Source organism: Callospermophilus lateralis, chromosome 6, assembly GCF_048772815.1.
Source record: "Callospermophilus lateralis isolate mCalLat2 chromosome 6, mCalLat2.hap1, whole genome shotgun sequence".
Lineage (NCBI taxonomy): Eukaryota > Metazoa > Chordata > Mammalia > Rodentia > Sciuridae > Callospermophilus > Callospermophilus lateralis.
In genome coordinates, this window is record NC_135310.1 from 90,772,282 (window position 1) to 90,786,891 (window position 14,610).

General features: G+C 33.3%; 1 protein-coding gene across 1 annotated transcript in view; it reads right to left on the reverse strand.

Moving 5' to 3' along the window:
* The window catches only part of Col19a1 (collagen type XIX alpha 1 chain), a 296,753-nt gene that overhangs the window by 174,098 nt on the left and 108,045 nt on the right, over nt 1–14,610 (reverse strand). Inside the window, exon 11 of the mRNA XM_076860052.2 lies at nt 5,978–6,031. Coding sequence (XP_076716167.2) covers nt 5,978–6,031 — 54 coding nt within the window. The remainder of the gene's footprint in view (nt 1–5,977; nt 6,032–14,610) is intronic.

Sequence of the window (14,610 nt, forward strand, 5' to 3'; positions counted from 1 at the left end):
TAAAATAATACATTAAAAATTTTTAGGTTTTTTTCCTGATAAATCAATCCTAAGTATAACTTCCAGAGAAAAGACTTATTGGTAGTTGACTCAGCTAACTTTCTTGGGCTGAGTCAACCATGGCCAGGCATGGGGTGAGGAATAACATTTATAAGACAATGCAACTACTCAGTATCATCATAGATTTCTACAGGTGTGAAGAGAGCAGTTCCTCAGGATGCTCAATTCTACAAGGGTCTTAAGACTTCAGAAACATGAAGATCAGGAGAATAAGTAGAGAAATAGCATTTTATGTATTATCTTGGGTAGTTTACTTAAGCATCCCTATAAGATAGGTAAAAGTAATAGTTATTTTGAATAGTTCTTATGAAAATCATGTTGTAAAAACATTTAGTACATGGCAGGCACCTAACAAATGTTGCTTTTTATTCTTTAAGTACAAGTTTAAGGGATAATTAACTGTTCTTTCTGTTCTGTTTTATACTCAGTTTGATGGATAGGTAACAACTGTGCTTTAACTCACATAGGTTAAAATGCAATTGAGAAACACTGTATTCATCAAGCTTCTACTTTCACGGCCATTGAAGTGGACCCATGTAACTCATGTCCTTCTGTGACAAAGTACAATGTTGTTAAGGCCATGGCATTGTAATAAGCTCTAAGAAATAAATCAGTAATGCTTTTCTCAGGGACAGTTTTTCTCCCTGGTGAAACTATCAATGGTTATTGAGTGCTGGGGAGAAAAGGCACAGTACTCTCCAAAGAGCATAAAGCACCAAAAGGAGCAGACACTAAATTTAAGATGGAATAAGATGGGTATCTACTATGAAAGTTTTCAATAAAATTCATGTACATAAAGATAGTTAAAAGCACAACAGCTGATTCTGCATGTGTAATGTGGAGATAGAAACTCTGATCCAAAGGCAAATGGAAGCTGAACTGGAATTATAAAAGCAAGTAGATAATAAAATTTTTACTGCAAGAACTACTTCTCATGAGGTGCAGCATCCTTAAAAACCAGATGATACAAAATAATGTTATTTGTGGAAATTTTTAACCCATTAATTAACTTTGTCTCAGGTTCCACTAACTGCACCTTACTTCCTGCATTGGCAACAGCTGTTGCCAGTGGATAGCTCTGGGCTTGTAATTTTGATATTTTGTATTTAGTAGCACAAGATTGCATTGGTATAAGGAGATTAACATGATTATTTTAGAAACATCTAATGCTATTCTGATAAGGGATGTTTGAAAGACCACAGTAAAGATGCAGAGAAAACACTAAACTTAATGATGAAAATCTACTTTTCTAATATTACATAACTTTAAAAAAATCAAATAAATGAAAAGATTTTTCTATTAGAGCTAAATGTGCTGTGTTTAACCCAGTTTTTAATAACATCAACTGTTTTATAGCTCTTTACTATGTGGAAGACATTGTTCTAAATGCTTAAAATATGATAAGTCTTTGGATCCTCCCCCGAAATCCTGTGAGGTAAGTACCATTAATATTAACATATCATTGTGCAAATAAAGACAAAAACAATAAATAATGTACTATGCCAATTATATCATTATTAGTGCAGAGCTGGAACTTGAATCCAGGTAGCCTGGTTTCAAAGGTCATGATGATAACTATGCAATACTCCTCAAGTCTGTTCTAAGATATCGTTTATTGAATGCATCTCATATTATCAAAATCACTTAATTGCACACTAGACTGTGTATCAAGATGAAGTTTTAAATTTTAAAATATAAATTCTAGCAATTTAAATTTTTTACAATTTCAATGTATGTTTGATATACTTTATTTAAACTAAAAGGAAACTACTTATACCATAGAGAGCAAGAGAGAGCGAGAGAGAGCAAGTGAGCAAGAGATGATTAGGGGCTGTTATGGGCATTTAATATTATTTGGTAAACCTCAAGGATGCTAACCGTTTTGCTTTTGAAGGACAGACCACATGGCAAAGAATTGCCTTGCCCAAAATGCCAAGAGTGCCCTGTTGAGACTGAACTTCTATATACCTTTCTTTAATTAAGGTTTGTATTTTCGGAAGTAATCTGGTCCATTTTATGGGAAAACTAGCATAGAAAATATTATTATAAGATACATTGACATTCAGGAATATGTGATATATTACAATAAAGACTATCAAAAAAAGAACGTAGAAATATTAAATCATTCCAACTTATTGTGAATTAGAAAGTAGTTCAGAAAGGAGTGAGCTGGCCCATCAAGCTTGTTCACTAGCACTCTAATAGAATATATTTGAAGTAATAATCTCCATCAATGACTTGACTTCATTTCAGATTAAAATTGCCATTTTAATAGCTTCAACCCATATTCATATATACCTGTGCATACTGAGAGTCAGAGTGAACTGTCATAAATGCTGAATTACTTTAGTCTGCAGAGACTATTATTTATTTTAGCATTAAAAAATAGGCAATGATGTGTAGCACAATATAGTCAGGAAAAGACTTTTCAGTCAAACACTGAGGTTAAAGGCAGATTTTACTCTTTTCTTTTTTATTATTTTTAGTTGTAGGTGGACACAATATCTTTATTTTACCTATTTATTTATTTATATGTGGTGCTAAGGATAGAACCCAGTGCCTCACATGTGCAAGGCAAGCACTACACCGCTGAGCCCCAGCCCCAGCCCATATTTTACTATTTTCTAAAATAAAGTTGCTTAATTTGCTAAGCCTCCATTTGTTGCCTCTGAAAATAAGAATGTTATTGCCCCCTGTTCTAGCTTCCACATAAAGCTGAGCAAGGGCTGAACTTTGAATTTCTTGTATAAACAATTTATATGCTACAACATGATATTAATATTTCCACTACTGATGGTACAATAATACAGCATCAGATTCTTTACATCAAGGGATAGTAGAGGAGAAAGAGGAGAAATTTCATTACTTTTTCTTACTTCTTGATCATGACTCCTGAATATCTTTGGCAAAATTAAGCAAAGGAAAATAACACCATCTACATATCAATTAAGTAACCAAGTGAGAAAAGTTAATGTCCTTTGTCATGCTTTATAGTGTTCTTAATGAGCTACATTAAACAATTATGGTGCTAAAGAAATAGCACCTCTGTGTTTGGGGCCTGTGAAAGACTCTTTCAGGATTCCTCCTGGGGAGAAAAGGTCATAGTTACAGGGCCCACTGGGCTCTGGGCCCTCCCAGCAAGTTTGGTTTTGTTCAGATAGGAAGTTCAGACAGTGGCAGCCAGAGAATTTGGACTTTGTGGTAGGTACTCCAACATACTATGTATCAACTGATTAATTTTAAAGGCCTATCAGCTTAATTTCAGACAACAAAGAAAATTTCCTAATCTTTAAATTTCAGTTTTACTCAGATGTTTGGAAAAATTCTTTCTCTAATATTATTTCAGCTCTAACATTATTTTTACAAACTTTAAAAAATTTTTGTTTTGCCTCTGTATCTGAGAGAGCTCACATGCACAGAAGGTGATTTTGTTTTACAACACTACAGTTTATCTTTTAGACGCTCTTATATTTCTCACAAGTTAAAAATCCTTCCCATAAAGAATGGTCATAGTGTTGGATAATTTTTGAGTTTTCATTCTGGTCAAGTGCCAAATTTATATGTATATATCAATGATACGTAGATCCATTGATCCATCCATCTATCTACCTACCTACATACCTACCTACCTACCTACCTACCTACCTACCTACTTACCTATCTATCTTATCTTTCACCTCTGCAATATCTCTGTGTACCTTTCCCCAAGCATTACTAAATACTAGTGTAACGGGGACTTAGACTCTTCATTTGGGTCTGCAAATGTAATGTCCAATGGGTAACTAAAAGCAGGATTAACATCTTGACATCTCCACCTCCACTTTGCATCTGTCTCCTTTGCTCTGAGTCACCTTGGATTCCAGGAACAATAGGTCTGATCTTTAAACATCCTGTGATGAGCTGAAATTACCCTCAGATAATAGCAATGTTAAGGCCCTACATGAACAGTCCTGAGATGATGGGCAACCAAATCCCTGTTTGGCCAAGCCTGCGGGATGATGCATATTTCTGGCTCCCTTCATCTATATAATCTGGAAGCTCATGTCAGCAAGTCTGCTAGTTAAGGATATGGGTGCCCTTGTTTTCCTGGTATAGCTACAATGATTAAAGCTCCCTTCCTTCTCTTAACCATTACTTTTTTCATTTGTTTTTTTGGGGTGAGTGGCTGGACCTGATTTGTTGAGACCCCAGAGTAGGACTGCATAGGATTCTGGTAACACTAGGGATTCTAAGACATAGTCTTTGATTTTAGGGAGAAACTATAAGAAGAACAGAAAACCAGGCAAAAACCCAAATTACCCTTTTAGGACACATTATAAAATGAATCTTCACTTAGACACAGTTTGGATCCTATCTCCCCTGTGTTCATAGGAAGAACTGATATTCTCAAATTTAGTACTTCCTACATTCTGGATCCTACTACTTTTCTGGTTTTGTTTTCTCCACAGCACCTTATATATTGCAAGCATTAAAAAAAAAAAAAAAAAAAAAAAAAACCAGAATGAAGCTTCAAATCTCATCATATTTTTCAAGTTTGGAATCTTAATAATTTCTTTATGCAAGATCAGAGGACACTTTCATCATGGAGAAGTAAGTCAGTCTAAAGTCTATCATTTTTTTAGACTCTGAGAAGTGATTTGCTCAGCTAGTGGTAGAACTGGGATACAAACTAGGCGCTGACCTTCTGCTCCAGAACCTCTAGTGATGGGTAGGGAGGCAAGTCTGCTAGTCTGTTTAAATATGTGTCAGTGTCCAGATGTGCTAAGGTGGAGAGACTGACTCCCCAGATAGAAGCCATTGGTACTAGAACCCATTCTTGGATGTGGGAAAATCACTTCAAAGGAGCAGAGGAACAGGAATGAGGGTTATATTTTAGATGTGAATGGAGCTTTCTGGAAACTAAACAAGGTAGTAAAACTATGTGTGAGGGGGTGGTAGGATGGGAAATTAGAGCCTCAGGCCAGTGTTGGTTACAAGGGTTAACTTCTAGGGACATTCATCCGCAGGAGCTTCCCTCAGGGAGCCCTCTTAATCCACCATTAGCCCCAAGGATTGGTCTTCAGCTTTGCTTCTCATTGTAATGATCATCTGCATAGAAGATGCACAGGGCATTAGGGAACCAGATACAGTCCTAAGTATTGTTTCCTTAGCTTATTCATAGAGCAGGCAGGGTGGTCTTTCAGGTCCTTATGTAAGTGAGATAAGGAAATCAAAATTAAAAAAAAAAAAAAAAATTCTTATTTTGGATACTCCCCCCAGTAAAGTTAGGATGTCTATAGCAAATGGAGAGTTTGATGACTTTAAATGAGACTATATTTCAGAAGAAAGCCCAGATTTAGGCTATTATTCAAATTTCCTCCTAAAAACTAGGATGACATTCTGAAGGGGAGGAGGTGATGACTGTCTTGAGGGAAAGGAAAGGAGATGACTGGGAAGCAGGGATGTCACTGGCTGTAGCATTCCAAGGTTAGGAACTGGTGGTCAGGGAGCAGTCCAGATACAGAGGTCTCCCTACACTTCTTCTCACTAACCGGGATTTGGAGAGAGAAGTCAGGGTGACTGTACAGGCCCCTACAGAATATATGTAAGATGAAAGAAAATAGAGAAAGGAAGACTTAAAAAAATACACCAGAAAGAGCAAATACAAAAGAGCTGCTAAAGGTAAGCACAAATATGAAATATATAAAAGCCAAGTAATTAAAAATAAAAACTGTGCTGCTAATATGCCACAAAAACAAAACAAAACATAAACTACAAACACTGTACCCTCCCTCAAATCCAAAAAGCTGCCTTGATTCTTAATTTTTCTCCACTGTGGCTAGTTCTGCCAAGGGCAGTCAAATCTTAATGGCACTAGATAGACTATTTCAGTGGCAAAATGTAAACAGAAGATTAGAAAAAAGACAGTTAGGCTTACATCTTGTCCATTAAGGCCAGTCAGTCCTGGGTCTCCTTTTGCTCCTTGTTCACCCTAGAAAGAAACAATTTATACAGTGAAAATGTTACATCCTTTGCTAAGAAAAAAAAAAACAGGAGAGTTACATTATTTGGATATTTATAACCAATGAGTAGTTTGTTAATCCCTTAAAAGAAACATTTATTCAATAACAATCTAGGTTCTAAAACCGAAAAGAAGTTTAAAGGTTCAAAGAAAAGCTGGAAAAAAATTGATGAAAGAGTGGAACTACAACAAGATTTATTTATGTTCCTCTAAAAGGGATAGAACTTTTTGGAGGGTAATTTGGCAGTATGTATCAAGGATTTTTAAGCACTTCTGAGTGAAGTGCTTTCACTTTTAAGAATGTATCCAAAAGAAGAATCAGAGGTGAAAAGTTTAAGGCACTAATACATAGGGCACCATCATATTTATTAGGAAAAAAAGAAAAGTATCCTAAATGTCCAATAAAGAGAACTGATTAAACAAATTATGGTATATATATACAAGGGACAGACCATAATAAAGCCATTAAAATCATGCTTAGAAATTTTATAAGAAAATTCTCGTGGTATAAAAAGTAAAATTTAATTAATCAATAGAAAAATTTAGTGAATAAATGTTAACCATACCTATTTTTATTATTTTAAAGTTATAAATATTCAAAATGGCTACTAATGCCATTGTGGATGATACATGCCTATATTGATTTTTATTTTTTAACTTGGTTTCTGTCTGAAAGGTGTACACATTTATTGGCACACTCTGCATATCTGGAGAACATTTAAAGTTCTTAGAAAATACCTGTCTGCCTATCCATATATCTATTCACCAGTATATCTGTCTATCTATAGATCTTAAAAATAATATTGAGAAAATACAAGCCTAAAAATAAAAGTAGTTTAATATTTTAAAATTTCTTTCTAGCTATAAACATATTATCTGCACAGTCAGTAAATATTTAGAAATAAAATATTATATACATAAAGGAGTCAATCAAGTCTATTATACTGTGTATGTGTGTGCATGAATATACATGCTTTATGCCACTAAGGTAATTTTTATTCTCTCTTTTATATTTTCTGTTTTTCTTTTGCATTGAACATTATTATTGCTACTTGCAAAATGTTATCAAAAAGCAAGTATCCCATTTTAAGAAAGAAGGCATCAGATACTGAAACACTCTACAGAAATATGTGTGCTTAGTCCCAATCACCTAAGAACATGTATAATTATTATAATATTGACAACACAAGAAAAGAAGTAAAAATAACTTGATCACCAGAATGTAAGACTATATATGCCTAAACACATATATGACAAAATTATACAAATCATGTTCAGTGAAATAGTTACAATGAAGCTAAGGAGTTAGATCTGAAAACACAGTACCCAGGAGTTACTTTAGAGTTGTACCACCAGCAATATGTAGCTATTTAAATTGATTAAATAAAAAAGTTAAAACTCAGTTCCTCAACTCTCCCAGCCATATTTCAGGAGACACGACAGTGCCGACCACATTGAACTGTGCAGATTAGGACATTTCCATCTTCACAGAAAATTCCACTGAATATTTGTGATGAAGAGGGTATCATTTAGGACCAAAAACTGTTGGTAGAGATCAGTGGAAAAGTGTTTGTTTGCCTAGCGTGCATGAGGCCTTGGGTTCAACACCCAGGATCTCAAAAATGAAACAAAACAGAACTCAGAAGCAACATAACAACTAGGAAGCTCATAAGTGCACTAAATAATATATCTATATAGTTAGCAGCTGAGAAATAATACAGTGTATAAATGTTTTCATAAAAGATATTGAACACAAGTTAACAAAATGAAGTTTTTGATATATGAAGACAACAGTAATTCTATGGACAGCATTATCAACTTTAGAATATAATTAAAAATGAAGACACTCTTTATTTATGAATACTGATTCTGGGTTCAGGGGATTAGCTTAGTGGCAGAACATGTGTTTAACAAGCATGAAGCCCTCGGTTCAATCACCAGCACACACCCCACACAAATAATGGTCCCTATAGATGGAAAAAATGAACTTTCTCTATATTAAAGGGCTATGTATCTATAAGGAGATATGCAAGCTTGAATGTGGTCAACTTTTTAAAGTTAAATAATGGCATACTGAACAGAGTTGATAGTCTGATGGGCTTTATGCTATATGGCAAGAGGGTAAGAGGTATGGCAGAAGGCTAAACAAGAAAGACTCTGCTTCAAGTTGGTGACTAGAAAAAATCTACAATGAATCTTTTAAAGTGTAAGTTTTAATGTAAAAAGCAAACAGGTCACTGAAAGCGAGGAAGGTTCACTGAAAACAAGGTATTTACTTCATTATTATCATATTAATCAAACACATTTATAGTGTTCACTATGTTCCAGGCACTGCTACAAGCATCTTGAAATTCTATGACAACCCAGGATAAACACAGGATTACTATTTTCATTTTACAGATCAGGAAACAGAAGACAGAGACATTAAGTAATGTATTCAAGATCCCCAATTCAACTCACTCAGTATACAACCTGGGCTCTAAAACCATTAAGCTCACTTGTTTTTAAAACAGATCAGGGATAACCTGGATTTCTTCAAAGCAAGAGACAAAATCTTTCAAAATGCCCGTCATTAAAGGAACAGAAATATAGTTGGGTAATAATATTTCTGAATGTGAAACTGGCAGAGGAATGTTACATAGTGAACATTTTGGTATCTATCAAACAATCACTAATAGCTAATCTTTCTTGAATATATACATAACAGATTCATGATATAAAATATTGCAAAGGCTAAAAGAATACACCATAATAAAAATGAAATAAAATAAATGTACAATCTTGCATTTAAGTTAATTCTACAAGGAGTAAAGAGCTGAATTAAAAACTTTAAAAAACTAGAAGAAAATATAGGAGAACATAGCTCAGAACTCGGGGTAGATAATGCATCTCTGAGCATGGAACAACAACAAACAATTCAAAAGAGAGACTATTCACATGTACCCAAGGCAAAAATAAACTAAAAGGAAAATGATAAATTGGGAAAATCATATGGTAGATTAATAATTAATATTATTAATATGCAATGGGTTTTTATCATTCAGAAGAAAAAGAATAACATTTCAGTTGATTGTTAAGCAATTGATATATTAAGCAATTAACCACAAGATGTACAAAAGAAATACTGGATGACAATATTAACTATAGTAATTAATCAGGTTTTATATTAGGATAGATGATCTGCAAGGCTTCTCTATTTTAAATTCTATCACTCTTTGTATTAAAAATAAATAAACAAAAGCAAAGTTTGGGGCATTCTATGTCCAGACAGACAAGAAAAAAATCCAAGTGTTGCATATTTAATAAATTCCACACAAAAGAAAGTTGATAATAGTAACCAGCTGTTCCTTTCTTTCCACTGAAGAGAAAATGAGTAAAAACAAAACTGCAGCATTAAAGATTTAAACTAGAATTAAAGAAAACTCACTTGACATGAGAGGATGTTTCAAAGTAGGATGCATTTAGATTGTTCCTGAATATTTGGATAAGTTCCAAAGGGGGAAATTTCAAAAATAAAACTGATAGAACATCTGTGGATATTTCTTTGGGAATCTGTCATTCTAGTCTGATGGAAGCTTACATGCAATCTTAACCAAAGAACAGAGAATACATGGGAATTAGTTTATATTTAAGATATTCCAATTACCTGTTCTCATGAAGGTAACTTTAAAACTTTACCACAATTTAATGACCTTCCAAACGTAATTGCCATGATTTGGCCTACAAAATGCTACAGTCAGGTAAGTAGTAAAACTCTTTTACAGAGTTTGACTTAATCCCTTGTTATAAATAGTATAGGCAGTGATTAATATTTGTAATATGTATTTAAATAGATAATAGTATTTATTCTATATGCCTTACTGTATACCAGGCTGTGTACTAAGGATCTTACATAGTAGGAATTCCTTTTTATTCTAGCAGCAACCACACAAGGTGTGTATTTTCATCCTCATTTACTGATGATAAACTAATGAATCTGAGATATAAGTAACTTTCATGGTCAAAAAACTCCCCTATCATCTCCAATTATTTGTTCAATTGGTTTAATTTCACCTTAAACCACATGCTCTGGGCCTACTTAGGTTTTCAGCTGAAGCTGTGGTGGACAGTTCCTATGTGGTGGACACTTCCCATGGCTAAATAAAAGAAATTTATTTAGCCATGGGAAGGCAGGCTAAAAGGATGGGAGGAGTTAATGTTCCTAAGAGAAATTCTCCAGGAAAGGGTGATAAGTTAGTGGATTGAGGTGTCAGCTCAGTCCTTCCTGGCTTACAGAGGAAGGACTCCAAGGAGCTTTCCACAGAGTTCTAAGAGGTCTCCAGTAGAATTCAGCCCCAGTTGCCTACAATAATAAGTGGCTCAAAAATGCACCCTTTAGTTAGTGTCTCCTTATTTCCTAACATATTCTCCCCATTCCTCCCTCCTGTATCCCAAGACCCCTCCCAAATGGCCTGTCCTCAAGTTATTATTTTAGACTTTGTTTCAAGGGAATCCAAGGGAAGACAACCTATATGGGCCCTTGTGCCAATTTGTGCAGTTCTATGATCTGGTTCTTCAGTTACCCTCTTACTCTAAACACTCTTACCCTACCAACTTTCTGAAAGAATCAACCCCAACAAATTCAAATGTCCAAGTTATTTTTTGTTCCTAGGTCTTTAACTACTCCTAGAGAAAATTATATTTGTGTTATTGTAAATTTATGATCACCAACCTCATCTTACATCCTTAAACTATACTGTTTTCCTCAAATTCTTGGTATTATGACTTCTGTTCTTGCTCTCAGATAACTTTGCTTCCTACAGGGAAAACACAAGCTATCGTGAATGCCTTCTACCAATGCCATTAAATCTACAAATTCACTTATATAATACCATCCTTTCTTCTGTTCTTATACATGAAAGAATTATTCGATATTGTTTAATCCTAATCCCTCACTCTGTGCTTCCAATTCTGTCCTTTTCTGTCTTCTCATGGAACTGATGTATTGGAGTATGGTTTTCTTCTGAATCTTCAACCTGTTTTCCTCTTTACAACCACAATGTGCTATTGAATCTTCTGTTTAAGTGCTTGCACTTTCATTTCCTGCTTCATCTGTTCCTTTCTTTTTCAGATAAACTTCCTGAACCAGGCTTGCTTTACTTCCTGTCTGCAGCCCATTGCTGCCCCAACACTGCAGCCCACTGGGACTGACTTGCCCCTCCTGCTCCTCAAAAATGGCTCATCCCTAGGCAATTCTCAGGTGATCACATCAGATACCTTTCAGACTTTTTCTTTCTTGATGTATCAGTAGCATTTGATATTCCTTAAACTACCCTGCTTCCAAGAAATACTCACAGGCTGAGACACCAAAACCTTTGAGTTTTTTTTTTCCTACTTCTACAGCCACATTTTCTCATTTTTGTGTTTTGGATTTTTTAAGAATTGCTGTTTCACAGAGATCTGCCCTCCATTCTTTTTCTCCTCGTGTCTCTTATATTCTTATATTTTCTCTTCCTAAAGACTTTGCCTAGTTTGTTTTCTCTACTTTACAGTGACACTGATCATCTATATACTAATGATCCTTAAATATCTAATTCCAGTATAGGTATCTCTTGAAATTTTTAACAGTTTTATTAAGACATGATTTATATACCATAACATTGACACATTTTATATGTACACTTCAACAAGTTTTAGTAAGTTTATATAATTGTACAACCATCCATCACCATGATACAGGATTAAAATGTTTTAATTGTCCCTCATATTTCAGTCACCTAAGACCACCGATACACTCTTTGTCTCTATAGTTTTAATCTTTTTCTTAGAAATTCCATAGAAATAGAATCATGCAATCATGTAGATATATTGGTCTGGCTTCTTTGATTCAAAATAGTGCTCTTGAGGTTTACCCACACAGCTGCATGGAAGAGTAGTTTATTTCTTTTTAGTTTGGAGGACTAATATGTGTATGGGTATATGATTTTTTGTCTATTAAATTACTGGTTTTCTGTTTTTAGATATTCTAAATAATGGTGCTATGAACAATGACATTTACATTTTTCCTTGGACATGGGTATTTATAATGCTAAGCCATATGGTAAATATTTAACTTATCAAGAAACTTCCAAACCAATTTCCAAAGTGTCACTTGACATTCTCATCAGCAATATATAAAATTTTTTATTTCTACATATCCTCACCAATAGTAGTTATTGTTGCTTATAATCATTTTAGTGTGCACTTAGTAATATTCCATTGTAGTATTAATTTCTTTAATCATTTTCTTAATATTAATTATCTTTCCTTATACTTACTAATCTTTCATATTTTCTTTGATAAAGTATGATAAAATGCCTATTCAGATTTTTTGAATTCATTTTAATTAGTTTGCCATCTTATTGAGTTGTAAAAGTTTTTTAATGTATTCTTTACACACGTTATCATCAGATATATGATTTGCAAATATTTGCTCCCAGAATATGGCTTGATTTATTTTGTTTGTGATAGTATTTTTAAATTTAAAAATTACAGTTTTATTGAAGTATAATTAAAATGCTATAAACTTTACATATATAATGCATATAATTTGAAAGTTTTAACGTAAGTATACACTCATAAAACCATCACATTTAAACTAGCAAATATCCCCATGTTTGTTTATTTTACATTTCTCCAATGATTACTATATTAAGCAAGTTTTCAAGTTTATTTGTAATTCATGTATCTTTTGGGGTGAAGTGTCTGTTTAAATCTGTTTTACTCATTTTAAAAATAATTTGTTTAAAGATATTTGTACATTCTGGATAGAAGTCCTTTATTACATATGTTATTTTCAAACATTTCCTTTTGTGTGGTTTGTCTTTTCATTCTTAGTGAATTTAAAGAAGAGCTATTTTGATAAACTAATAATTTATAATTTTTCTTTCATCGATTGCTTTTTCAATGTCATAACTAAGAAATTTTGCCTAATCCAAATTCACAAAGAATTTATTCTGTGTTTTTTTCTAGAAGTTTTTTTTATATTTATTTCCATTATCCATTTCAACTGAAAATCAGTTGTCTATATAAATGTGAGGTTTTTAAAAATTCTTTTCCATTGGTCTATTTGTCTATCTTTATATTAAATTCACACTTTCTTGATTACTTTATCTTTGTGATAAATGATAAAATCAGGTTCTCAAGGTTTTTTTTAAGCCATTTTGGATATACCAGGCTAGTTGCAATTCCATCTCACCTTAGATCAATTTGTTGACACATAGCAAAATGTTTCAGCAAAGAAGAACAGAGATCCAACATATAAAATATCTGGGATAGTATGAAAGCAGTTCTAATGAAAATTTATAGCATTGTGTGATTACATTAAAATATAGAGGGATTGCAAATAAATAAGCTTATGCTCCACCTCAAGACATTAAGAAAAAAACTAATTCCAAAATCAGAGGAAGGCAGGAAATAGTAAAGATCAGACCTGAAATTAATTAATACAAGTATTTCTCAAATTAGTCCATGAAATTGAAAGGGAGGGAACATTCCCTAATGCATTCTATAAAGCCAGAATAACCCTGATACCAAAACCAGACAAAGACATCAAGGAAACCAAAGACCAATATTCCTAATGAACATAGATACAAAAAATTCTTAATAAAATATTAGCAAACTATGTTTGAAAACATATCAAGAAGATAATACACCATGCTTAAGTGGGTTTCATCCTAGGGATGCAATATTGGTTCAACATACACAAATTAATAAGTGTAATTCATCGCTTAAATAGAGTTATGGACAAGAATCATATGATTATGTCAATAGATGCAGAAAAACTCTTTGATAAAACCTAGTACCCATTCATGTTAACACTGGAGAAACTATGAATAGAAGGAACTTGCTTCAACATTATAAAAGCTATGTATAGCAAACCTAAAGTCAATTTTATACTGAATGAAGAAAAACTGAAAGCATTTCCTTTAAAATCAGGCATAAGACAGGGATGTCCACTTTTACCACTTCTATTTGATATAGTTGTTGAAACTCTAGTGAGTGCAATCAGGCTAGAAAAGGAAATTAAAGGGATACGAATAGGTATAATTTTGCTGATGGCATGATAATACATATAGAAGACCAAAAAACTAAACAAACAAACAATCAAAAAGACAAAAAAAAAAAAAAAAAAAAAAACCACCAAACCAAACCAAAACAAAACAAAGCAAAACCTCCACCAGAAGATTTCTAGCACTGATAAATGAATTCAGCAAAGAATGAGAATAAAAGATCAACCTTCATAAAACAATTTCCTATACATGCAGTGATTTTTACTGAGAAAGAAATCAAGGAAAACTTTCTCATTCACAACAGCCTCAAGAACAAACAACAACAGAATGACCAAAACAAAAATTTAGAGTTCATCTAACCAAGGAGGTTAAAGAGCTCTACAATGAAAATTATATAACATTGAAAAAAGAAATTGAAGAAGACTTGTATAAAATCATTGGAAATGCTTATCCCATAAGCTGGTACAAATGTGATATTGTCAATGTACAATAATTTCTAATAAAAACATTCTAATTGAA